We start from the raw sequence: 25,363 nt of genomic DNA on the forward strand, positions 1-25,363 counted from the left end.
TCCTCAAAATCATTGTTGATTAATGATTTAATTATTGATCATCACTTAGATATGATTGGGTTATGTGAAACCTGGCTTAAACCTACAGCTGTCCTCCCCTTAAATGAGGCCTGCCCACCAGCATATACATTTAGTCACGTCCCTCGTGATGCAAAGCAAGGCGGGGTGTACCTCTTGTTTATAAATCTAGGTTTAACTTATTAGCGGTTGGGGGTCACAAATATAACTCGTTTGAGCATCTGATTCTCCGCTCTGCTCAGGATATTACGCATTGCCAAGGTCAGAGGAACAAAAATCAGCCGTATTACTTTGTCACTGTATATAGGCCCCTGGGCCATATTCTGAATTCTTAGATGAATTAGATGCGTTCATTTCTAACTTGTCAACGAGAGCAGATAACATTCTGGTCATTGGTGACTTTAACGTTCATATAAATAAGCCTTCTGATCCCCTCTGCAAATCATTTATGGAAATTGTGGATGCATTAGGATTTCGGCAATGCATTCAGGATTCGACGCACATTAGTGGAAATACTCTGGATCTGGTTCTCGCACGTGGTATTGCTGTCACGAATATTGACATCATGCCTCTTACATCAGTGGTCTCTGATCACTCACTTATTAAGTTTACAGTTTCACTGCCGTGTTTAGTGGAACAACAACCTTATTTATCATTACGGCGATGCATCAACTCCTCAACTAAGACTGAACTAGAAGCTAGATTGCCTGATGTCTTAGCCTCACTTTTGACAAATACCCAGTCAGTAGACAGACTTGTGGATAGTTTAAACTCAGTGCTCAAAACGACACTCGACATGATTGCACCACCTGTGTTGAAACCGCGCTCCCCCAAATCGCAATCACCTTGGTTCATTGATTACCTGCGTGACCTCAAACATAAAGCAAGAGGTCTAGAATGGAAATGGCGTTGTTCAAAATTAGAAGTATTCCACCTTGCATGGCGTGATACTATCTTAGACTATAAGCATGCACTATTGGCTACAAAGCGGACCTATTACTCTGATTTGATCAACAAAACAAGCATAACTCAAAGTTCGTGTTCAACACGGTAGCAACACTTATTCATGGACAACCACCTGTAGTTCGTTCTCCTTTTACAGCACAAGATTTCCTGGATTACTTTGAGAAGAAAAATAACATTAGGTTGAACATATCCCAGCATGCCTTAACCCAGCCACTACACCCTGCTATTGAGGTGGGCACCACTACTGAGGTATTACCTAGATTTACAGAATTTGATGGTAACTCTCTAGACATGCTGACGAAACTCGTAACGTCAACAAAAAGCACAACCTGTTTATTTGATCCTATACCAACAAAACTGTTTAAGGACCTGTGGCCCACTCTTGGGCCAATTGTGCTGGAAATGATTAATCTTTCTTTAACTTCTGGATCTGTTCCTAAATGTTTCAAATATGCAGTGATTAAACCATTACTTAAGAAATCTAATCTTGACCCTAGTGTATTGAAAAACTATCGGCCGATATCAAATCTAGCATTTTGCTCTAAAATTCTGGAAAAAGTGGTGTCACGGCAGCTTGTAGACTATCTTACTGAGAATAATCTCTTTGAGCCGCTGCAGTCTGCTTTTAGAAAATATCATTCCACAGAAATGGCTCTCACTAAGTGATGAATGATCTTCTGTTTACAATGGATTCGGACACCACTACGGTTCTGTTGCTGTTAGATCTCAGTGCTGCATTTGATACAGTGGATCATCATATTCTACTTGATAGGCTGGAAAATCATTTTGGGATTACTGGGAGTGCCCTTGCATGGCTGACGTCATACTTGACCAGTCGTTCTGTGTTTTGTACAGTAACACTACCTCTAACCTTAGTGACATGAAATTTGGGGTTCCTCAGGGGTCTGTCTTAGGCCCCCTTTTCTCCCTTTATATCGCACCCCTTGGGCACATACTGCGGCATTTTGGGATTACCTTTCACTGCTATGCAGATGATACTCAGTTATATATGCCGGTAACTGCTGGTAATCTCGTTCACACAGAAGATTGCCTTGCATCAGTGAGATGTTGGATGTCCAGAAACTTCCTACTTTAAACTCTGAAAAGACTGAAATGATGGTTCTTGGTCCAGTGAGACATCGGCATCAATTTGACCAGTTAACACACAGCCTCGGCTCGTGTGTCATACATCACACTGACAAAGTGAGGAACCTTGGGGTAATTTTTGATCCTTCGTTGTCCTTTGGTCTCCATATTAGAAATATTACTAGGACTGCTTTCTTCCACCTGCGAAATATAGCGAAGATTCGTCCCATCCTGTCTATGGCTGATGCTGAGACCCTGATCCATGCGTTCATCTCTTCTAGATTGGACTACTGCAATGTTCTATTTTCTGGTTTACCACAGTCTAGCATTAGGGGTCTCCAATTGGTTCAGAATGCTGCAGCCAGACTTTTGACACGAAGCAGAAAGTTTGACCACATTACACCCATTTTGGCGTCTCTTCACTGGCTTCCTGTCCCAGTGAGATCAGATTTTAAGGTTCTGCTACTAACCTATAAAATAATTCATGGACTGGCACCTCCCTACCTAGCTGACCTAATTAAACCTTACATACCGGCCCGGGCTTTACGTTCTCAGGGTGCAGGACTTCTTTCTGTCCCTAAGGTGAATAAGAAGTCTGCGGGTCACAGAGCTTTCTCTTATCGTGCCCCTGTTCTGTGGAGTGATCTCTCTGCGTTGATAAAACAATCAGATTCTGTGGAGACTTTCAAGTCCAGACTTAAGACGCACTTATTTTCCCTTTCATATGGCTAGCATACTGGTGTAGTTTTGTTTTACACTTTTTACTCTTTTAATTCATGTTATTAGTAATTGAAGTGGGCCGCGGCCTCAACTTCACCTAAATTCTGGGTCTTTTAGTGAAGCTTAGGGCTAGCTGCCAGCGATCACCTTAGTATTTCTTCTGTTTTTCTTGTTGATTAATGCTGGCACATTATACAGTATTTTTTGTCTTTCTGATGCCTGATTCTGTTTTTTCTCTGTTTAAGGTGCAGCTCCATCCAGAGATGGGAGTTGTGTTTGCGTTGGTGATCCTCCTGTCCTGTGCACCAAGAGCAATTCTTGTATATTCGTCCGTGAATTTTTCTGTGAATTATTTCTGTAATTTATGTTTGTAGTATGGCCCAAGCAGAGGGTCACCCCTTTGAGGCTGGTCTGCTTGAGGTTTCTACCTCAGAGGGAGTTTTTCCTTGCCACTGTTGCTCTGGGGGTTGGTAAGGTTACACCTTACCTGTGTGAAGCGCCTTGAGGCAACTCTGTTGTGATTTGGCACTATATAAAGGAAATAATTTGAATTGAAATTACTTTCCATTTCAATCATGCTCACAGGTTAAATGTTCAATCACAGACTTTGAACTGGCAATTCATGCAGTTTATAGCTGCACATGAAGGCATTTTTGACAAAATCATAAAGAATAAAATTGCATGCACCTGGTTAAAGCTCAATAGAAAAAGACCATTCAGGACTGGCACATGCGAGTGGTAATATGGCAGCTGGTTTGCTTCAAAAAATTGTCCAATTAGCTATCCAGTGTTATATACAGATCATGGTTTCATAGCTCTCATCTGGTGAATGTAAGCCATGCCCCCCTGCACTGTCACATTTCAAAATAAAAACTCACTCCTCTGGCGCTTTCTCTCTTATATTTCAAAATAAAAACTCATGTCACATATCATAACCTCTCCTTTTTCTCTGGTGACCAAATGTCTGGTTTTAATTGTTTCTCACAGGAGTATTACTTAACCCTCTGCAGTTAAATGATGCGCCCTCACGTAAAAAGTCACATGACCTAATTCAGCGGACGTGACACTCAATCTGCTGCACTGAGGCTCCCTTTAATGTGTTGAACATGGAGACTTCAACCTTTATAGCACTTTTTAAATTGTGTTAATAGGCCTCGCATAACTTGACTTATGAGTATTTTTTACGCCATGCGTTTTCATGAATATTATTGCAATTCTTCGCTGTACATTATGTACACACATGCAGCCAAAAGGATCATTTCCTTCTCTACTGCAGCAGCAACACCCATGGGAAGAAATATGACTCCTTCTTCCTCACTGGTTGGCTGGCTCGTGACTTTTCAACCAATCAGAAGGCACTAACCCCATGTGGTTCACTAACCCCATGTGTATTTAATCATAGCCCACCCACCCCCATGTGGATCTGATTGTGTGGTCATTTATTACTGGTGGAAAGCATGTGTGGGTAGTGTTTTGTCATTGTTTGGGGTTCAGCAGTAAACACATTTCAGCTTGGAAAACACCAGGAGTCCAGGTTGATACACTTTCCACCCAAAGTCCAAAAGACCTTTTCTTTTGTTTTTGCAGCTGACACAATTAGAACAATTTGCACCAGCACCAATAAACTGCTGCAAAAACAAGGCATTAGGGAAAAATGCAACTGGACAGACACTGAAATGGAAGATCTGTACAAATATTTTGGACTTCTGATATACATGTCCTTGGTGTCACTGCCAAGGTCTCCAGGGACTACTAGAAACAAAATATTTTGTCGGTGCCCTTTCCAGCAAAAGTACGAGATCTATTAGAAAAGTATCCGACCTTATTATTTTTTTAAAAACCCATATGGATTTGAATCATGTGTGATTACATCAGCCAAGCTTGAACCCTCGTGGGCATGCGGGAGTTTTTTCACGCCTGTCGGTGACGTCATTCGCCTGTGAGCATGCCTTGTGGGAGGAGTGGTCCAGCCCCCTCGTCGGAATTCCTTTGTCTGAGAAGTTGCTGAGAGACTGGCGCTGTGCTTCATCAAAACTTTTTCAAAAACTGTGAGGCACATCCGAGTGGACACCATTTGACAAATTAAGCTGGTTTTCGGTGAAAATTTTAACGGCTGATGAGAGATTTTGGATTGTTTCTATCGCTGTAAGGACTTCCCACAGAGCGGGATGTCGCGCAGCGCTCCGAGGTGACGTCGTCATCCTGTTTCAAGCTGAAAACCTCCAAATTTAAGCCTCCGTTGACCCAGGATGTTGTGAGAGACAGGGAACTTTCAGAAGCGGTCGGAATCAGCAGTTTATCCGGACATTCTACTGTTAAAGGAGATTTTTTAATGAAAGACGTGCGGACGGATTGGCGCGTCGGCTCGCAGCGGCGCGGTGCGCCCACCACAGAAAAAACACCTCCGTTGGAAGCCTTAAGGACAAGTTGGAACATGCCCTGCTGTTAAACAATTTCTCAATACTCACCTCAACTGAAAGCCACCAAAAGCCGCCTGATTTTACAAATGGTTATCAACACGGAGGTGTTTTTCCTGTGGCGGGCGCGCTGAGCCAGCTGCGAGCCGACGCTCCAATCCGTCCGCACGTCTTTCATTAAAAAAAATCTTCTTTAACAGTGGATGTCCGGATAAACTGCTGATTCCGACCGCTTCTGAAAGTTCTCTGTTCTCTCACGACGTCCTGGGTCAACAGAGGCTTAAATTTGGACGTTTTCAGCTTGAAACAGGATGACGACGTCGCCTCGGAGCGCTGCACGACGTCCCGCTCCGTGGGAAGTCTGTACAGCGACAGAAACAATCCAAAATCTCTCATCAGCCGTTAAATTTTCACTGAAAACCAGCTTAATTTCTCGAATGGTATCCACTCGGATGTGTCTCACAGTTTTTGAAAAAATTTTGATGAAGCACAGCGCCAGTCTCTCAGCAACTTCTCAGACAATGAAAATCCGACAAGGGGCTGGAACCACTCCTCCCACAAGGTGTGCTCACAGGCAAATGACATCACCGACAGGCGTGGAAAAACTCACGCATGCGCACGAAGGTTCAAGCTTGGCTGACGTAAAAACATATAATCAAATCCATATAGTTTTTTAAGAAAATAAAACGGTCGATTCTTTTTCTAATAGACCTCGTAATGTCCAGACACAGATTTAGTTCGCTATTCTGTAACATCCACCTAAGTGATCCAGATGAGGATGTAGAAAATGAGAGAAGAAAGGGAACACCAGGTCATGACAAACTGTTTCGAGGTCAGGCCTCTTTATGATGACATCCTCAGTGCCTGCCAAGGCTTATTACCCAGCCTAGGAGGGAGCTGGCAGTGGATGAAAGGATGGTGGGCAATGAAGGCAAAAACTGGAATGATTCAATATTTGAAGGACAAGCCAACAAAATGGGACATGAAGCATTTCTCTGCATTTAGGCAAATAGTAGTATTTAACTTTGCTTTTTTACTACATTTGTACATGTGTTTTTGATATTTACCATTTATATTCACATTTAAAGTTATGAAAATGGTTCATTAAACAACTTTGTGGTTTTCAGAGTAAAAAAAAAAGAGAACTTTTTTTCTACTTTTTCATGTGACTTTAGGTTCACTGTGTTAATACAGTAGGTCAGAATGAATGATAACTGTAAAGTCACACGGGTGAGGTTGTGCTAAAAAAAAATGACACCAAACAAAGCCAGGTAAACACTTTTTAAAGGTAAATCAGAAAGGTAAAACCAAAAGTAGTCAAAAACGGCCAATTATACCCTGGACTCCAGAGGGTTAAACTGACTTTCCAGGGGATGAAGAAGAGGTGGGGTGCACTGTTTACAGCTGATCAATATACATCTGTATCAAATAAAGGTATGATCTGAAAAAGAGGTTCCGTTGTGGGGCTACCATTTTATCATGTAGTTACAATGAAAATGGTGCACATGTATATATACGCTTATACGCAGGTGTTCATCTACAGTAGTGTTCAGAATAATAGTAGTGCTATGTGACTAAAAAGATTAATCCAGGTTTTGAGTATATTTGTTATTGTTACATGGGAAACAAGGTACCAGTAGATTCAGTAGATTCTCACAAATCCAACAAGACCAAGCATTCAAGATATGCACAGTCTTAAGGCTATGAAATTGGGCTATTAGTAAAAAAAAAAAGTAGAAAAGGGGGTGTTCACAATAATAGTAGTGTGGCATTCAGTTCTCAATTTTGTGGAACAAACAGGTGTGACTCAGGTGTCCCCTATTTAAGGATGAAGCCAGCACCTGTTGAACATGCTTTTCTCTTTGAAAGCCTGAGGAAAATGGGACGGTCAAGACATTGTTCAGAAGAACAGCATAGTTTGATAAAAAAGTTGATTGGAGAGGGGAAAACATACGCAGGTGCAAAAAATTATAGGCTGTTCATCTACAATGATCTCCAATGCTTTAAAATGGACCAAAAAAAAACAGAGATGCATAGAAGGAAATGGACAACAACCATCAAAATGGATAGAAGAATAACCAGAATGGCAAAGGCTCAACCATTGATCAGCTCCAGGATGATCAAAGACAGTCTGGAGTTACCCGTAAGTGCTGTGACAGTTAGAAGACGCCTGTGTGAAGCTAATTTATTTGCAAGAATCCCCCGCAAAAGTCCCTCTGTTAAATAAAAGACGTGCAGAAGAGGTTACAATTTGCCAAAGAACACATCAACTGCCTAAAGAGAAATGGAGGAATATTTTGTGGACTGATGAGAGTAAAATTGTTCTTTTTGGGTCCAAGGGCCGCAGACAGTTTGTGAGACGACCCCCAAACTCTGAATTCAAGCCACAGTTCACAGTGAAGACAGTGAAGCATGGTGGTGCAAGCATCATGATATGGGCATGTTTCTCCTACTATGCTGTTGGGCCTATATATCGCATACCAGGTATCATGGATCAGTCTGGATATGTCAAAATACTTGAAGAGGTCATGTTGCCTTATGCTGAAGAGGACATGCCCTTGAAATGGGTGTTTCAACAAGACGGTGACCCCAAGCACACTAGTAAACGAGCAAAATCTTGGTTTCAAACCAACAAAATTAATGCCTTGCAGATGTGAAAAAAATCATGAAAAACTGTGGTTATACAACTAAATACTAGTTTAGTGATTCACAGGATTGCTAAAAAAGCAGTTTGAACATAATAGTTTTGAATTTGTAGCGTCAACAGCAGATGCTACTATTACTGTGAACACCCCCTTTTCTACTTTTTTTTTTACTAATAGCCCAATTTCATAGCCCTAAGAGTGTGCGTATCATGAATGGTTGGTCTTGTTGGATTTGTGAGAATCTGCTGAATCTACTGGTACCTTGTTTCCGATGTAACAATAACAAATATACTCAAAACCTGGATTAATGTTTTAGTCATATAGCACTACTATTATTCTGAACACTACTGTCTCTATATAAGTAAGGGCCATATTTCTAGAATTTTTTTGAGAGGGGTGTTTATATTTACAATAGTTAAAATAAGATTGCTTGTTCATAACATCTTCATAAACTGTTCATAAAGACAATTTTTGTAGTTTTCTATCCACATAAGGAAACATTTTATTTAAATTTAATACCACTTAACCTTAATTATCAGAGTGTCCTGTTGTTTGGAAATCAGAATATGATCACCCTACTTACCTTTATTTATTCTCTCTCTCTCTGTCACACACACACACACAAAGCAGGAGGACAGCGCTCCTGATTAATTTCCCTTTGAATATGTGAAATGAATGGATCACATTTTTATCATTGTTTGTTATTCACACATAGGGAAAATAACCAACAATGAAAATATAACAACGATAAGGTCAAATATCATCACATTTCTTTATCTTTGTTTCATCATATGCACACACGCATGGAAAATAACTAACTACGAACAATATACCCTTGATATGGTCACATACCTATCATCCCATCTTCTTTTTTCTTTGTTCCTTTATTCACACACGCATGCACGCAGCCACACACACACACACACACACACACACACACACACACACACACACACACACACACACACACACACACAGAAAACTAACCAATTACGAAGAATATAACAGGGGAGGTGACAGCCAAAAAAGTGTGGGGATCCTCTGAATATTTACCCCACAGCTCTCCCAACCTCCTACGCCCAACATAACCTGTGGGTATATCAATAACAAAAAAAAAATACATATATGTATTGTTATTATATCATATAATTAGTATATATATTATGTACTATTTGTGAGCATGGTGTTAATATTGTTTTGTTGGACACAATCCTTTTACTTGTGAATTTTGTTAAAAACACAGTGTGAATACCTGGCATGCAGCTTTAGAAGGTGGAGTAGCAGTGAATGCAGTTTTCTACAGAGTACATGACATGGAATTTGTCCTTGTACCTGCTGGAGAACTTGCTCCAAGTAGCAACACCTGTATAACATAATATGGGAGGTTATAAAACTGGATGCTCATGTGAGAAATGTGCTGAGATTATGAAAGTCAGCAACTTTAAAAAACTACAATTTGTACTCACTGTCAAGCCACCGAAGTGTGCTCTGTTCCTGAAAGACCGATCTGTGACAATGTCTCTGAAAGAGGAGGACACTAGGGTCATAAGGTCACCATCGTGGAGGACCACCTCAGGAAGTCTGTCCTCCAGACAGATTATTGGCATATGGAAAGGATATAATGCATGTCAAAATGACTTATTGTACTTTTTCATTAAAGGGGCTTCAGAATATTTTATTTTATATATCATGCTCAGTTTCTAGTAGTATTTTGACCCAAACATTTAGTTGGGTTAACTTCAACCACACTCACAGACTCTTCCACAGGGCTTGTCCTAAGCCTCTTTGCCCACTCCATATCCACTGTTATTTTTGAAACACAAGGCCATAAACCCATATTATCCACAGGTTTTAATTTGCCAACAACAAAACTAACAAGACGTGAGTCTGATGCTGGGATCTGCAGCTTTCCTTTTCTGTGTCAATCTTTAGAAGAGACAGAAATCATATGCTAGAAATTAGAAATGCAGTACTTTTATCTACATGCCTTTTATAAATATGCTACACATTTTTAGGTTACAGTTGCAAATGTGATAATAAAATCATACCGGACAACTGAATGACTGGAGAGGAGCAACAGGCACCACCGTGCCCTGATTGTGGCCATGACATCCTGGAAATACAATAATACAAACACTGAAGTCATGTTGTACAAAACAATGCATAACGTATTTGGCCATTATATGGACACTTATATGTGTATATTTTACCAGCACATTTATCAAAAATTAATTAAAAATAAACCTGCATGGTTGTGTTTTCCAGAGCTGTCATATTTTCAACAAAGAGAGAAAAAAAAATTAAAAGCCATACAGAGAAACACATAATGACAATTTTCCTGATACCTTAAAATTTGTATTTTATCATCATGCTATGTTGGATAAAGTGGTAAATTTAACCCTTTCTAGATGGATAGTAAAACAAAACAAAACAAAACATGCCCTCTTGGGAAATTTACCTGTGATGCCAGATCGCCATCTCCTTTGAGGAAATTGTCTTCTCCTCTCAGTTTGACTTATTGGCTGTAAGATTTTTGACCCTGGAGACTTGTTTTACACGCAAACCCCAAGGTCAGTTTAAGTAACGTTCTTGTGAGAAACCAGACATTTGGTCACGCAAGAAAAGGAGAGGTTATGATGATATGGGACATGAGTTTTCTTTTGGAATGTAAGGCGTGGCTTACGTTAACCAGACCAGCGGCATGAGACGAGCACTATGACATGGAAGTCTTCACACTGCAGCTATACCCGTTTCAGTTAAAAAGCAGATCGAAATCAGTTTACTGGGAAATGTAAAACACTGTGACCAGTTGCCTGGATTTTATGTTACACAGCAAATGTAACGTGAATACATTTAGCCCAAAATTGTTAACTTTGCGACTGGTCTAATTTATTTGTTTTTGTTGTGCAAACCTGAACGTCACCATCATGTGCAGTTGGCTGAATCAACTAACAGTGCACAGTAACTGCAGGTTAACATCCCACGACTGACTACCCGACATGATTTTCACACAGTCATCTTCACAAATGACCAGTGCAGCCTTGTTCACATTTGAATATGTCACATCACATTTGCAACTGATTAAATCTGGAATGAATCCTTGTGCACAGCAGAAGTGCATTTGAGGTGTGTTCCAGCCTACTTGCTGTTTATGTGTGCAACGTCTCAACATGCAAAAAGGTTGCAAATCGCAAAGGGGTTGTATTTAGTCACCTAATTATTTGTGTGCATGTTTTAGACATAATATCAAATAAATCAGATTGTCATCCTTTGTTCCCTCAGACACAAGTGTGTCAATGTCTGGCACTGTGCTATCCAGAGGGTGAACTCAGGATTAAGAGGTTTGTTGGTGAGAAAAGTGCCTGTGGGCACAAATTATGAGAGTAATCTGCAGACCTCAAAGATGTGTACAACGCAAAACCTTCTGTCAAAGCACCAAAAAAAATGCTACCAAGAGTTGTGACTGTTATGAGGTTTGGCTTCACACATGGTGCAGCCAGTGCTACATCAGAAGATTTATTCTGAGTAATGTAATGGTTTGTAATGTTGTAATGGTTGTAAAAAAGTGTAATGGTTTCACTGACCACTGGGTGGTGTAAGGCACAGCTGATTCAGATGACCCCTGAGACAAACCTCACATTCTGTTGTGTGGGCCGCCAGAAGAGGAGGTACTGCTGGCCCACCACCAGAGGGTGCCCTGCCTGAAGTGCGGGCTTCAGGCACGAGAGGGCGCTGCCGCCACGGACACAGCCGGGGGTGACAGCTGTCACTCATTATCTCTTGACAGCTGTCACCCATCTACACTACATCATCTCACTCCATAAAGACCGGACGTCGTCTCCACCTCGTTGCAGAGATATCATCTACCTGTGAAGGTAATTCTCTGCTGTATCTAAAACTGTGTCATAAGTCTGAACTCTTTTGCAGCCGTTTCCTGTGTGTGCCTTATCTGCGGGATTGGCATTTGGTGTGAACAGCGACGGCTTCGCTTCACACCCAAACCAGTAAGTGGTTTAACAGGAGCTGCACGAGTGTGTGATTAGAGGTGGAGGTGACTTTCCACCTTCTGACTGTTTTTGTTACTGGGTCTGCACACACCCGCATCTCACTGTTTGTGCTCCTTGCCAGCAGTACCAGATCCGACAGTCGGGGACGGTGATCACCTGGGAATTCGGGACTTGGCGGCTCCAGTATTCACCAGGTTCTGTGGCGGTGGAAATCGTGTGGTCCCGGCTCTTCTCAGGACAGACGTCTTCTATCCTCGAGCCTGCCCACACGTCACCTTGGTGTATTGTCTGCTATTAGATTCTGTGATTGTCTGTATAATCGTTGTGCACATTCACAACATTAATTGTTACCTTTGGCTCATCTATTGACCGTTTATTTGCGCCCCCTGTTGTGGGTCCGTGTCACTACACTTTCCTCAACAGGATATCTCGGCCAACGTCATGGGATCCCGAGGGCGTCAACCATCTGTTGGACAGCCAGTGGAAGAGCAGGGTGCACAGGCGTCGGCTGGAGGCGTGATTGGTGAGTTGCAGCACATCCTCACCGCCTTTACCGGTCGGATGGACCTGATGACCGAGCAAAAACATCATCCTTAATCGTAGGATGGAGGCTCTCACCGCGCAGGTGAAGCGCTCGCTCAGGCGCTGCTGCAGCTCCTCGTCCTGCCGACCCGGTGCCGAATACAGACATTCCACTGGTCATTCAACGACCCCCCCCACCATCCCCTGAAGCATACATAAGCCCCCAGAGCCGTACGGAGGTTGTGTAGAGACGTGCGCGGACTTTCTTATGCAGTGTTCGCACGTCTTTGCACAGCGTCCCGTTGATGTACGCGTCTGATGCCAGCAAGGGGGGCTTACGTCATTAATTTGCTTCGAGGTGAGGCACGCGCTTGGGCTACAGCGCTTTGGGAACAAAGTTCACGGCTCCTTGCCTCTTATACTGGGTTTGTGAGGGAGCTCAGAACTGTTTTTGATCACCCTAACAGAGGCGAACCCGCATCTACCGTGCTGCTGTCAATGAGACAGGGGCGCCGGAGTGCAGCCGAATATGCAGTCGACTTCCCGCATCACGGCTGCGAGATCCGGCTGGAATATGACTGCGCTCCACGCCGCCTTCATAAACGGACTGTCGTCGGTCCTGAAGGAGCACCTGGTGGCTAAGGAGGAACCGCGGGATTTGGCTGAGCTTATCGATTTGGTTATACGATTGGACAATCAGTTAGAAGAACGCCGACGGGAGCGAGGCGAAGGGCGTGTCAGGCACAAGCCGTCCCTCTTCCTCCCGGGTCCGAAAAGGGAGCCGTCTTCCCCACGCTCCACAGCCACAGCGCTCCGTGTGGCTACAGTTCCCCCTGCTGACGATGCTAGGGACATGAGCAGGGCCACATTCAGACAGAGGAGGCTGGTCCGCGGGGAGTGCTTTGTCTGCGGCTCGAGTGAGCATCAGCAGAGAGACTGCCTCAAACGGTCAAAACACAAACGCTTGCCCTTAGAGACTGGGCTGAGGGGGGGTCAAAACATTCACGTGGGTCATACACATCTTTCAACATGACTCCCAGTTACAATCCTGAGCGGGGATTTAACCCTTCAAGCCCCAGCACTGGTGGACATGGGGTCAGAAGGGAATCTGCTGGATAGCAGATGGGCAAGGGAGGTAGGGCTCCCTCTGGTGGCGCTTTCTTCGCCAGTGAGGGTGCGAGCACTAGATGGCACTCTTCTCCTTTTATCACACACAAGACACTACCTGTACCCTGGTAGTGTCTGAGAATCACGGGGAGGAGATTGAGTTTTTGTGACTCCTTCTACCTCCTGTGTGATTTTGGGCTTCCCATGGATGATTAAACACAATCCCCGGATTGATTGGCCGTCTGGGGTTGTGGCTCAGTGGAGCGAAACCTCCACCGGAATTGTTTAGGATCCTCGGTTCCTCCCGGTGGTACATGCTAATGAGGAGGTTAAAGTCCCTCCCAATCTGACGGCGGTGCCGGTTGAGTACCACGATATTGCTGACGTCTTCAGCAAGGATCTGGTGCTCACCCTTCCCCCGCACCGTCCGTACGATTGTGCCATTGATTGGTCCCGGGCGTTGATTCCCGTCCAGCAGGCTGTATAATCTCTCACGTCCTGAGCGCGAATCAATGGAGACCTACATCCGGGACTCATTAGCTGCCGGGTTGATCCGGAATTCCACCTCCCCCGATGGGTGCAGGTTTCTTTTTTTTGTGGGCAAGAAAGATGGTGGACTCCGTCCATGCATTGATTACAGGGGGGCTGGACGACATAACGGTTCGTAATCGATACCCTTTACCCCTGTTGGATTCAGTGTTCACGCCCCTGCATGGAGCCCAAATTTTCACCAAACTGGACCTTAGGAATGCGTACCACCTGGTTCGGATCCGGAAGGGTCATTTTGAGTACCTGGTCATGCCGTTCGGCCTCACTAACGCCCCAGCGACGTTCCAAGCATTGGTAATGACGTCTTGCGGGACTTCCTGCACCGATTCGTCTTCGTATATCTGGATGACATACTCATCTTTTCCCCGGACCCTGAGACTGATGTCCAGCATGTACGTCAGGTCCTGCAGCGGTTGTTGGAGAACCGGCTGTTTGTGAAGGGCGAGAAGTGTGAGTTTCACCGCACCTCTTTGTCCTTTTCAGCACTGTAGCCAGGCTGACAAAGAGTCAGAGCTCTATTGAGCCGAGTATTCCTTTAACTTAACTAGTAATGACTTCATGACTTTCTTTGCTAATAAAATTTTAACTATTAGAGAAAAAATTACTCATAACCATCCCAAAGACGTATCGTTATCTTTGGCTGCTTTCAGTGATGCCGGTATTTGGTTAGACTCTTTCTCTCAGATTGTTCTGTCTGAGTTATTTTCATTAGTTACTTCATCCAAACCATCAACATGTCTATTAGACCCCATTCCTACCAGGCTGCTCAAGGAAGCCCTACCATTATTTAATGCTTCGATCTTAAATATGATCAATCTATCTTCATTAGTTGGCTATGTACCACAGGCTTTAAGGTGGCAGTAATTAAACCATTACTTAAAAAGCCATCACTTGACCCAGCTATCTTAGCTAATTATAGGCCAATCTCCAACCTTCCTTTTCTCTCAAAAATTCTTGAAAGGGTAGTTGTAAAACAGCTAACTGATCATCTGCAGAGGAATGGTCTATTTGAAGAGTTTCAGTCAGGTTTTAGAATTCATCATAGTACAGAAACAGCATTAGTGAAGGTTACAAATGATCTTCTTATGGCCTCAGACAGTGGACTCATCTCTGTGCTTGTTCTGTTAGACCTCAGTGCTGCTTTTGATACTGTTGACCATAAAATTTTATTACAGAGATTAGAGCATGCCATAGGTATTAAAGGCACTGCGCTGCGGTGGTTTGAATCATATTTATCTAATAGATTACAATTTGTTCTTGTAAATGGGGAATCTTCTTCACAGACTAAGGTTAATTATGGAGTTCCACAAGGTTCTGTGCTAGGACTAATTTTATTCACTTTATACATGCTTCCCTTAGGCAGTATTATTAGACAGCATTGCTTAAATTTTCATTGTTACGCAGATGATACCCAGCTTTATCTATCCATGAAGCCAGAGGACACACACCAATTAGCTAAACTGCAGGATTGTCTTACAGACATAAGGACATGGATGACCTCTAATTTCCTGCTTTTAAACTCAGATAAAACTGAAGTTATTGTACTTGGCCCCACAAATCTTAGACACATGGTGTCTAACCAGATCCTTACTCTGGATGGCATTACCCTGACCTCTAGTAATACTGTGAGAAATCGTGGAGTCATTTTTGATCAAGATATGTCATTCAAAGCGCATATTAAACAAATATGTAAGACTGCTTTTTTGCATTTACGCAATATCGCTAAAATTAGAAAGGTCTTGTCTCAGAGTGATGCTGAAAAACTAATTCATGCATTTATTTCCTCTAGGCTGGACTATTGTAATTCATTATTATCAGGTTGTCCTAAAGGTTCCCTGAAAAGCCTTCAGTTAATTCAAAATGCTGCAGCTAGAGTACTGACGGGGACTAGAAGGAGAGAGCATAGCTCACCCATATTGGCCTCTCTTCATTGGCTTCCTGTTAATTCTAGAATAGATTTTAAAATTCTTCTTCTTACTTATAAGGTTTTGAATAATCAGGTCCCATCTTATCTTAGGGACCTCATAGTACCATATCACCCCAATAGAGCGCTTCGCTGTCAGACTGCAGGCTTACTTGTAGTTCCTTAAGATTAGGCTTAAAACTTTCCTTTTTGCTAAAGCTTATAGTTAGGGCTGGATCGGGTGACCCTGAACCACCCTTAGTTATGCTGCTATAGACTTAGACTGCTGGGGGGTTCCCATGATGCACTGAGTGTTTCTTTCTCTTTTTGCTCTGTATGCACCACTCTGCATTTAATCATTAGTGATTGATCTCTGCTCCCCTCCACAGCATGTCTTTTTCCTGATTCTCTCCCTCAGCCCAACCAGTCCCAGCAGAAGACTGCCCCTCCCTGTGCCTGGTTCTGCTGGAGGTTTCTTCCTGTTAAAAGGGAGTTTTTCCTTCCCACTGTCGCCAAGTGCTTGCTCACAGGGGGTCGTTTTGACCATTGGGGTTTTTACGTAATTATTGTATGGCCTTGCCTTACAATATAAAGCGCCTTGGGGCAACTGTTTGTTGTGATTTGGCACTATATAAATAAAATTGAATTGAATTGAATTCCTGGGGTTCATCATCTCCTACAACTCCGTCGCCTCTGATCCGGCCAAGGTTGCGGCGGTGAGAGATTGGCCCCAACCAACAAGCCATAGGAAGCTGCAACAGTTCCTCGGCTTTGCAGATTTCTACAGGAGGTTCATTAAGCGCCACAGTCAGGTAGTTAGCCCCCTGACAGCCCTGACCTCTCCAAAAGTCCCCTTCACCTGGTCGGATCGGTGCGAAGCCGCGTTCAAGGAGTTGAGACGCCGGTTCTCGTCTGCACCAGTTCTGGTGCAGCCCGACCCTAGCTGCCAGTTTGTGGTTGAAGTGGACGCCTCTGACTCAGGGATAGGAGCTGTGCTATCCCAGAGCGGAGAGACCGATAAGGTTCTTCACCCGTGTGCCTACTTTTCTCGCAGGTTGACCCCAGCTGAACGGAACTATGACGTCGGCAATCGAGAACTCCTTGCGGTGAAAGAGGCTCTTGAGGAGTGGAGACGCCTGTTGGAGCGAGCGTCTGTGCCTTTCACGGTTTTCACTGACCATCGGAACCTGGATTTCTGTCACGGTTCTAAGCTCTCCTGTCATCCGGGGGTGCGAAGGACCGTGGCAGTGGTCCATCAGCGCTTCTGGTGGGCGTCCCTGGAGGCCGACATCCGAGGATATATCCAGGCCTGCACCACCTGTGCCAGGGGCAAGGCAGACCACCAGAAGGCACAGGGACTTCTTCAGCCACTTCCTGTGCCTCATCGCCCCTGGTCCCACATCGGTCTGGATTTTGTCACGGGCCTCCCGCCGTCCTGGGGCATGACGACCGTCTTCACAATAGTGGACCGGTTCTCCAAGGCGGCCCACTTTGTGGCCATCCCGAAGCTCCCCACGGCCCAGGAGACTGCAGACCTCCTGGTCCACCACGTCGTCCGTCTGCATGGGATACCTACCGACATCGTCTCTGATCGTGGTCCCCATTTTTCCTCACACGTCTGGAGGAGCTTCTGCCGGGAACTGGGGGCCACTGTGAGCCTCTCATCTGGGTATCACCCGCAGACCAATGGACAGGCAGAACGGGCCAATCAGGAATTGGAGCAAGCCCTGCGCTGTGTGACGTCCGCACACCCGACGGCCTGGAGTGAACATCTGGCCTGGATCGAGTATGCGCATAACAGCCAGGTGTCCTCTGCCACCGGCCTCTCCCCATTTGAGGTGTGTTTGGTGTATCAGCCCCCATTGTTTCCCGTGGTGGAGGGAGAGGTCGGTGTGCCCTCCGTCCAGGCCCACCTGCGGAAGTGCCGTCAGGTGTGGCGCTCCGCCCGTTCTGCCTTGTTGAAGGCCCGGAGGGCGAAGACCCATGCAGACTGCCGGCGATCCCCGGCCCCTGCTTACCAGCCCGGGCAGGAGGTGTGGCTATCCACAAAGGACATCCCCCTCCATTGGACCATACAAGATCCTCAAAATCCTCAGCCCTGCTGCAGTGAAGCTCCAACTCCCGGCTTCACTGCGGATCCACCCGGTCTTTCATGTGTCAAGGATCAAACCTCACCACACCTCACCCCTCTGTGCTCCTGGACCGGCGCCGCCTCCTGCCCGGATCATCGACGGGGATCCGGCTTGGATGGTGCGCCGGCTCCTGGACGTCCGTCGGATCGGCCGGGGGTTCCAGTATTTGGTGGACTGGGAGGGGTATTGACCCGACGAATGCTCCTGGGTGAAGAGGAGCTTCATCCTGGATTTGGCCCTCCTGGCCGATTTCTACCACCGTCACCCGGACAAGCCTGGTCGGGCGCCAGGAGGCGCCCGTTGAGGGGGGGGGGGGGTCCTGTTGTGTGGGCCGCCAGAAGAGGAGGTACTGCTGGCCCACCACCAGAGGGCGCCCTGCCTGAAGTGCGGGCTTCAGGCACGAGAGGGCGCTGCCACCACGGACACAGCCGGGGGTGACAGCTGTCACTCATTATCTCTTGACAGCTGTCACCCATCTACACTACATCATCTCACTCCATAAAGACCGGACGTCGTCTCCACCTCGTTGCCGAGATATCATCTACCTGTGAAGGTAATTCTCTGCTGTATCTAAAACTGTGTCATAAGTCTGAACTCTTTTGCAGCCGTTTTCCTGTGGTGTGCCTTATCTGCGGGATTGGCGTTTGGTGTGAACAGCGACGGCTTCGCTTCACACCCAAACCAGATAAGTGGTTTAATAGGAGCTGCACGAGTGTGTGATTAGAGGTGGAGGTGACTTTCCACCTTCTGACTGTTTTTGTTACTGGGTGTGCACACACCCACATCTCACTGTTTGTGCTTCTCGCCAGCAGTACCAGATCCGACAGTCGGGGATGGTGATCACCTGGGAATTCGGGACTTGGCGGCTCCAGTATTCACCAGGTTCTGTGGCGGTGGAAATCGTGTGGTCCCGGCTCTTCTCAGGACAGATGTCTTCTATCCTCGAGCCTGCCCACACGTCACCTTGGTGTATTGTCTGCTATTAGATTCTGTGATTGTCTGTATAATCGCTGTGCACATTCACAACATTAAATTGTTACCTTTTGGCTCATCTATTGACCGTTCATTTGCGCCCCCTGTTATGGGTCCGTGTCACTACACTTTCCCCAACACATTCCAAAGATAAAGTACTCATGAGATTCCACGCACAGATACCTGCAGCTGTTTTAACAGTAAGGGCACCTTGAAACTGACACAAACACAATCCCCACACTAGCGTGCAATCTTGCGTGCCAATGAGCAAACCCATCACAAACTGTTGTAAACTGTGCATAAACTGTGTGTGGATGAATGCCATTGCACAAAGAAAATTTTGAAATGTTCAAAACTTCTAGCATACATAAATTTTGTGAACAAGTCGTGAACATAAGCATAATGTAATGAATAAAGTGGGACACAGAACAAACCAACCCACTATTTCTAAAATCAAACAGCTTGAAGTTTATGGATTTGTTAAAATTTAAAACATCACAACTCATGCACAAAGGCAGAAACAATTTACTGCTGAAAAATATACAAAATCTGTTTATGGGAAGAGAAGGTGGCTATAATTTGAGAGGAGAACTGAACTTGGAAAAAACAAAACAAAACCAAAATTAGAAATCAAACTAGTAAGAGAAGGATGTGCATATCAATCTGTGGGGTGGATTTGTGGAACAGTTTGGAGCTAGAGCTCAAACAGAGCACCAATATGAATCATTAAAAAAAAATGTACTAAAAAAATCTATCTTAAAGTATTCAAAGTATTCAAGTAAGCATTGAGTATTGTATTGTTTTCATTTTATTTTCTGTAGTTTGATAGAAATGTTTTGTTTTTAATACTGACATGGTATAAGTGGGTTAGGGCATTTAAAAGCTACAGTTGTGCACAAACATTTACATACCCTGGCAGAAGTTTTGCTTTTTTGGCCACTTTTTAGAGAATATGAATCAGAATCAGAAGAAGTTTATTGCCATTGCCAGTGAACAGGATTCACAGATTAGGAATTTGCTTCGGTACAATGGTGCAACATTAAGAAGAGATAAAATGCTAAGATAAAATATAACATATGTGTCAAAATAAGATAAAATCTAAGATAAAAAAAGAAATATGAAATATGAAAGGCTGTGTGCAACAGAAAAACAGAGAAACAGAAAAAACAGTGCAGTGGGAGGAGTGCAATTAAAAACCAAAGTACTCTGTCTAAAGTGACCCGTGATAAGATGATAAAGTGACAGAGTTAAGCTTAAGGTGACTGAGTTATGAGGAGTTCATGAGTCTAACGGCAGAGGGGAAGAAACTGTTCTTATGGCGGGAGGTTCTGATCCGGATGGACCGTAGCCTCCTGCCCGAGGGGAGTGGTTTGAACAGACCGTGTGCAGGGTGAGAAGGGTCAGCTGTGATCGGACCTGCTCAGCCCAGAGTCCTGGAGACGTGCAGGTCGTGGAGAGATGGAAGGCTACAGCCGATCACCTTCTCAGCAGAGGCCACAATGCGCTGCAGTCTGTGTCTGTCCCTGGCTGTGGCCCCGGTGTACCACACCGTGATGGAGGAGCAGAGGATGGACTCGACGATGGCCGTGTAGAACTGCACCATCAGCTGGACAGGCAGCTTGGCCTTCTTCAGCTGCCGCAGTAAGTACATCCTCTGCTGGGCATTCTGGATGAGGGAGCTGATGGTTGACTCCCACTTGAGGTCCTGGGTGCTGGTGGTGCCGAGGAAGCGGTGACAGACCACAGTGGTGATGGGGCTGTTGGTGAGGGTGAGGGAGGGCGGGGGGGCTGTGGCTTTCCTGAAGTCCACGATCATCTCGACTGTTTTCTGGGCGTTGAGCTCCAAGTTGTTGCTGCTGCACCAGGTCACCAGCCGGTCCACCTCCCTTCTGTAGGCAGAGTCATCCCCATCCGAAATGAGTCCGATGAGGGTGGTGTCGTCCGCAAACTTGATGAGCTTTACAGAGTCGTGGCTGGAGGTGCAGCAGTTAGTGTACAGGGAGAAGAGCAGAGGGGAAAGGACACAGCCCTGTGGAGATCCTGTGCTGAGAGCCCGAGTGTTCGAGACATTCTTTCCCAGCCTCACACACTGACTCAGGTCCATCAGGAAGTCTGTGATCCACCTGCATGTGGAGTTGGGCACGTGGAGCAGAGAAAGCTTGTCCTGGAGCAAAGCTGGAAGGATGGTGTTGAATGCAGAGCTGAAGTCCACAAACAGGATCCTAGCATAGGTTCCTGGGGAGTCCAGGTGCTGCAGAATGGAGTGCAGGGCCAGGTTTATGGCGTCATCTACAGACCTGTTGGCTCTGTAGGCAAACTGAAGGGGGTCCAGGAGGGGGTCGGTGATGGACTTCAGGTGGGATAAAACCAGGCGTTCGAAGGTCTTCATGACTACAGACGTGAGAGCCACCGGCCTGTAGTCATTAAGTCCAGTGATGCGTGGTTTCTCACACAAAAACTTTTTTTTCACTCATGGTTAGTGGTTGGGTTAAGCCATTTATTGTCAAACAACTGTGTTTCCTCTTTTTAAATAAAAATGACAAGAGAACTACCCAAATGACCCTGATCCAAAGTTTACATACCCCTGTTCTTAATACTGTGTATTGCCCCTTTAATATCAATGACAGATTGGAGTCTTTTGTGGTAGTTGTGGACAAGGCTCTCTGATGGTAAAGCTGCCAATGAAAATGTCTTGGACTTTATTTACATTAATTACAAAGAAATACAAACAGTATGGGACTCTATGGTAAATCTGCATGGAGTAGACAGTTCTCAAAAACTGAGTGACTGACACTCAGACAACCCAGAAGAAGTTATAAGCTTATGAGGCTGTGATTGGAGAAATTATGCACAGTGCAAGCTTTACATCACTACTCTTAGCTTCATAGTGGAGTAGAGCAGAGAAGGATTTTCTTTCACCAAAGCAGATCAAATCCAGGCTTGCATCTCAAATCCAACAAGACCAAGCATTCATGATATGCACTCTCTTAGGGCTATGAAATTGGACTATTAGTAAAAAAAAAAGTAGAAAAGGTGTCCCCTATTTAAGGATGAAGCCAGCACCTGTTGAACATGCTTTTCTCTTTGAAAGCCTGAGGAAAATGGGACGTTCAAGACATTGTTCAGGAGAACAGCGTAGTTTGAAAAAAGTTGATTGGAGAGGGGAAAACTTATACGCAGGTGCAAAAAATTATAGGCTGTTCATCTACAGTAGTGTTCAGAATAATAGTAGTGCTATGTGACTAAAAAGATTCATCGAGGTTTTGAGTATATTTCTTATTGTTACATGAAACAAGGTACCAGTAGATTCAGTAGATTCTCACAAATCCAACAAGACCAAGCATTCATGATATGCACACTCTTAAGGCTATGAAACTGGGCTATTAGTAAAAAAAAGTAGAAAAGGGGGTGTTCACAATAATAGTAGCATCTGCTGTTGATGCTACAAACTCAAAACTATTATGTTCAAACTGCTTTTTTAGCAATCATGTGGATCACTAAACTAGTATTTAGTTGTATAACCACAGTTTTTCATGATTTCTTCACATCTGTGAGGCATTAATTTTGTTGGCTTGGAACCAAGATTTTGCTTGTTTACTAGTGTGCTTGGGGTCACTGTCTTGTTGAAACACCCATTTCAAGGGCATGTCCTCTTCTGCATAAGGCAACATGACCTCTTCAAGTATTTTGACATATCCAAACTGATCCATGATACCTGGTATGCGATATATAGGCCCAACACCATAGTAGGAGAAACATGCCCATATCATGATGCTTGCACCACCATGCTTCACTGTCTTCACTGTGGCTTGAATTCAGAGTTTGGGGGGTCGTCTCACAAACTGTCTGCGGCCCTTGGACCCAAAAAGAACAATTTTACTCTCATCAGTCCACAAAATATTCCTCCATTTCTCTTTAGGCCAGTTGATGTGTTCTTTGGCAAATCGTAACCTCTTCTGCACAAGTCTTTTATTTAACAGAGGGACTTTGAGGGGGATTCTTGCAAATAAATTAGCTTCACACAGGCATCTTCTAACTGTCATAGCACTTACAGGTAACTCCAGACTGTCTCTGATCATCCAGGAGCTGATCAGTGGGTGAGCCTTTGCCATTCTGGTTATTCTTCTATCCATTTTGATGGTTGTTTTCCATTTTCTTCCACTCGTTTCTGTTTTTTTGTCCATTTTAAAAACTTTTTTTGCAATTAATGATGGGTCAAGTCTCAATATGACTGGACTAGTTACCTACCGTACCTTTTCCTTCTTGAGCCTTCCATCTCTCTCTGTTGTGATTAATTTCTTGATTCCATGTGACCTTGAGGCTTTTGAAGTCCACTGCGGTCAGAGAAAAGCTGCCCTCAGAACTAGAAGTCTTCACACCAGAATGCTTCTCATCACTGCCATTGATACTGTGGATGTAAAGCTTTGTAAATTTTTTTTAACAATTTGTCATTCAGCTAACACACTGGGTGAAAGAGTCTAAACACAACTGTTTTAGCACGATGGCGAATACTTTATGTGAACACTAACAACCTCAGTTCACATTCTTCACTCATAAAGTGTGCTTTGACGGACCAGGAGTCAATGAACCAACTACAGACCACCTGAAGTTAAATGTCAGTCAGGACAAAGCAGTTTCAGTTATGGTCAGTGTTTTGCCCAAGAACTGTTCAGCACATAGGCAGTAGTAATATCATGTGAGGGTCGTGGTATCAGGAAAAAAAAAATTGTACTCATTTCATTACAACCTTCCATTCATGACACAGAGGTCAAACCACAGCAAGGACAAAATTATGCAAAATTTGAAACTGCACAGCAATGCATGTTAAACTGACCAATAGTCATATTGGACTGACTATTATTTGAACTGATATTCAGTAGTAGAATAAATGTCATTCATAGCTGTATATATAATCAGTTTTAAAATTGCATGTCAGCACTGTTTTATCATGTATCATCCATCCATCCATCCATCCATCCATTTTCTTCCGCTTTATCCGGAGTCGGGTCACGGGGGCAGCAGCTCAAGCAAAGCCGCCCAGACCTCCCGATCCACACACACCTCCCCCAGCTCCTCTGGGGGAACCCCAAGGCGTTCCCAAGCCAGCCGAGAGATGCAGTCCCTCCAGCGTGTCCTGGGTCTTCCCCGGGGCCTCCTCCCAGTGGGACATGCCCGGAACACCTCTCCAGCGAGGCGTCCAGGGGGCATCCGGAAAAGATGCCCGAGCCACCTCAACTGACTCCTTTCGACGTGGAGGAGCAGCGGCTCGACTCCGAGCTCCTCCCGAGTGACCGAGCTCCTCACCTTATCTCTAAGGGAGTGCCCAGCCACCCTGCGGAGGAAACTCATCTCGGCCGCTTTTACTCGCGATCTCGTTCTTTCGGTCATGAGCCAAATCTCATGACCATAGGTGAGGATCAGAATGTAGATCGATCAGTAAATCGAGAGCTTTGCCCCCCTACTCAGCTCTCTCTTCACCACGACGGTCCGATACAGCGACCGCATCACTGCAGATGCTGCACCGATCCGTCTATCGATCTCACGCTCCATCCGTCCCTCACTCGTGAACAAGACCCCGAGATACTTAAACTCCTCCACTTGAGGCAAGGACACTCCACCGACCTGAAGAGGGCAAAGCACCTTTTTCCGGTCGAGAACTATTTCCTCGGATTTGGAGGTGCTGATTTTCATCCTGGACGCTTCACACTCAGCTGCAAACCATCCCAGTGCACGCTGAAGGTCCTGATTTGACGAAGCCAACAGAACCACATCGTCCGCAAACAGCAGAGACGAGATTCTGTGGTTCCCAAACCAGACCCCCTCTACACACTGGCTGCGACTAGAAATTCTGTCCATAAAAATAATGAACAGAACCAGTGACAAAGGGCAGCCCTGGCAGAGGCCAACGTGCATTGGAAACAGGTTTGACTTACTACCGGCATTGCGAACCAAGCTCCTGCTGCGGTCGTACAGGGACCGGATAGCCCTTAATAAAGGACCCCGGACCCCGTACTCCCGGAGCACTACCCCACAGGGTGCCCCAAGGGACACGGTCGAACGCCTTCTCCAGATCCACAAAACACATGTGGACTGGTTGGGCAAACTCCCATGAACCCTCGAGCACCCGATGGAGCGTGTAGAGCTGGTCCAGTGTGCCGTGACCAGGACGAAAACCACACTGCTCCTCCTGAATCCGAGGTTCGACCATCGGTCGAATTCTCCTCTCCAGTACTCTGGAATAGACCTTACCGGGGAGGCTGAGGAGTGTGATCCCCCTATAGTTGGAAGACACCCTCCGGTCCCCCTTCTTAAACAGAGG

At 45.0% G+C, this 25,363-nt stretch overlaps 1 protein-coding gene across 1 annotated transcript in view; it reads right to left on the reverse strand.

Annotated features, from left to right (window-relative positions):
* LOC117509399 (calcium/calmodulin-dependent 3',5'-cyclic nucleotide phosphodiesterase 1C-like) overlaps positions 1 to 25,363 on the reverse strand; it is a 296,954-nt gene that overhangs the window by 16,225 nt on the left and 255,366 nt on the right. Inside the window, exon 13 of the mRNA XM_034169110.1 lies at positions 23,293 to 23,466. Coding sequence (XP_034025001.1) covers positions 23,293 to 23,466 — 174 coding nt within the window. The remainder of the gene's footprint in view (positions 1 to 23,292; positions 23,467 to 25,363) is intronic.

This window comes from Thalassophryne amazonica, chromosome 1 (assembly GCF_902500255.1).
Source record: "Thalassophryne amazonica chromosome 1, fThaAma1.1, whole genome shotgun sequence".
In the NCBI taxonomy this organism is placed as follows: domain Eukaryota; kingdom Metazoa; phylum Chordata; class Actinopteri; order Batrachoidiformes; family Batrachoididae; genus Thalassophryne; species Thalassophryne amazonica.